Below are 2,517 nucleotides of genomic sequence, written 5' to 3' on the forward strand. Positions count from 1 at the left end.
TTGTGGTACTGCCTGGGTGTGTTGTTTTCTCTTAAATGTGTTAAGACATGCTTTAATGCTCCTTTTACATGAAGTGATGACATTTTTAATGAACTCTTCTTGGGTTGATGGTGCTTTTTTTTTCTTTTCTTCATTGCGTCTGACATTAAAAAATTAAAATCTGTTTAGGAATTCTATTTCTTGAGCCAGATTTGCAACCGTTTTCACCCAGGCATGTTTTGTTTTCATCTCCTTGCACTGTAATTAGTGTGACTCAAATATTTGTTTTATGACTTTTGCCTGCAGCGTCCTCACAGATCACACAGGACACCAAAACATAAATTTCCCTTATTTATTCATACAACTGATAAAAAAAACGTTTCCATTTGGCCATTATTCAATCATCGTGATCTAATTACAGCTTGTCATTACAACATCCGAGGAACAGGAATGTTGGGCTTCTAACCGATCACTGTGAGACTGGAGGCACTGGAGGACCGTGATCCCTTTAGAAGTACTCGATTGGGTCCTCGTGGGTCTTGCTGTGCTGCACGGCGGACAGCTCAACTTCTTCTCCTTGACATGGGAGCTTTTTCCAAACCCTGACGTGAATGTGGTCCTCGCCACCAACATGGACCTGAAAGGACAAAAAAAAGAAGAAAAAAAAAAAACAAGTTAGAATTCCCACTTGCATCTACTGACATTATAGTGTTCAATATTCAAGTATTGTTTCCTGATATGTAATTCTATATTTACTATAATTATCTGCAAAATTATATCTATCACCTGACAACATTACTTTTATCTTACAAATCCCTATTCTATGTGGTTGTTGTTGTGAAATTTCAGTTTCTTCCCCTCTGCCGTCGGACTCTTGAACATTTAGAATCACGTCACTCTATAACTACGCYTTGKTCACTTTATCACTGGTTTTTAAACTGCACAACTCTGACTATAGTGCTTTTCTGGTCACTTTCATCACTGGATCTAACTGCACTACTCCAACTATATTGTCTGCTCTGATTACTGTATTGAACTGGTGTACACATGTTTTATACAGTATATTTTACCATATTTTTCCTTTATCCTTTGTATTTTCTTTATTTGTTATATTTTATACCTAATGCACCATTACACCGAAGCGAATTCCTAGTCTGTGAATCCTGTGATGGGGGTGTGTAAAGTATGAACAGCCATTCAAGAGTGAATTTCCACCATCTGAAACAAYTCACACACCTTCCCAAATATCTGAGCTAATGGTGGGTATTTGGCAACTTTAGGTCATCTAACAGCTAACTGGTTGGCGTTAGTCCCACTAGTGTTCAGCTGGAAAAAGATGAAGGCTTGAGACACAGACCGAGTGACTCATCTTAGTTGTTAGCAGTTAGCTGACAACGTTAGCTTCTGCTCATTTTTACTTGTTTAGCTGTTAAGTGTTAGTTTCCACTTATTTTAACAGTTTAGCAAAGCTAACRTTTTAGCTAGTGGACTATRAATTAGCAAAGCTAACTATTAGGTTTACTGCCACCCCTGCCCCCATCTCTGTTCCATAATAAAGATGTTTATATTGTCATTCTTGTTGTTGTGTAAAGTTAAATATCCTGCCACTGTTTTCAATAAATATTCAAGGCCTTGTTATGGCTTTGTTTATATGTATAATCTGGCTCCTTCTGCTTATCCTCTTATCAGTCCCTAAAAAACAAATACAGATAAATTTGTACCAATTTTTTTTTTTTGGCTCAGCTGGACTCTCACTGCTGGATCAGAGCCTGTTTCAGCAACAAGATGAAACACCATAAGAGCAACCTAACAGGCAATTTAGGTAAATAAACTGAGCCATGTAAGAAGGATGTAATGTCTAAGGAGTGAGTCAGTAATCTGGGTTGGGCCTCAAAGCCATTTTTCTTTCATTATTTGTATCATAAAAAAACATTAAACTTTTTGTGTTCAGTGTTTCTGCTGCTGTGCTATGTAATAACTACAGTATATTACTACCTTTATAAAGTAGTTAGTTCCGGCCACAAGCTGAGTTTTGTACTTCTTGGCGGTGAAGACGTCATAAGTCTTCCCTGCTTTCTGCTCCACCTTTGACTTCACCTGAAAAGGCAGCAAAGTTAACGGTGCCCCCAGACTCCGCCTGGATTTTCGAGAAATTAAAGCGTTTAACACACGTGTACTCACCTGGTCACAGATCTGCTGAACATTTTCATCGGCATCCTTTACTTCTGTGGTKCCTCCACACATCGGCATTATGATAAGTTGTTAGAAGTTAAATAAACACACGATAAATGAACGAAAACCGGCTAATTTTGAGTTCCCCTGCGACGTTTAAATCGAGTCTGAATCACATGATTGTCTGGGTCTGGAGCATACCATTAGTTGGCGACAGCGGGGGTATTGTTTCTTTTAAAACATTCTCCTCAACTAAGTTTAAAAAAACAAAACTACAAGTAATAATATTACATGTATTATTAATTTTATTATCTTGTTCTATTTACATTCAATTTACACGTCCATGTGAAATTGTAGTCTATAGCG

The 2,517-nt window shown here is 37.6% G+C and overlaps 2 protein-coding genes across 2 annotated transcripts in view; both read right to left on the reverse strand.

Moving 5' to 3' along the window:
• Positions 1 to 2,517, reverse strand: part of LOC106513403 (cystatin-A5) — a gene marked incomplete at its 5' end in the record, with an annotated part of 17,162 nt that overhangs the window by 3,868 nt on the left and 10,777 nt on the right.
• LOC106513404 (cystatin-B) lies at positions 318 to 2,382 on the reverse strand (the record flags this gene model as incomplete). Its single annotated transcript, XM_014002215.1, is given in 3 exon segments — positions 318 to 616; positions 1,975 to 2,076; positions 2,161 to 2,382. Coding segments are annotated over 3 exon segments (300 nt in total). The 3' UTR covers positions 318 to 487.

This window comes from Austrofundulus limnaeus, unplaced genomic scaffold, assembly GCF_001266775.1.
Source record: "Austrofundulus limnaeus strain Quisiro unplaced genomic scaffold, Austrofundulus_limnaeus-1.0 Scaffold12, whole genome shotgun sequence".
NCBI classification, from domain to species: Eukaryota; Metazoa; Chordata; class Actinopteri; order Cyprinodontiformes; family Rivulidae; genus Austrofundulus; species Austrofundulus limnaeus.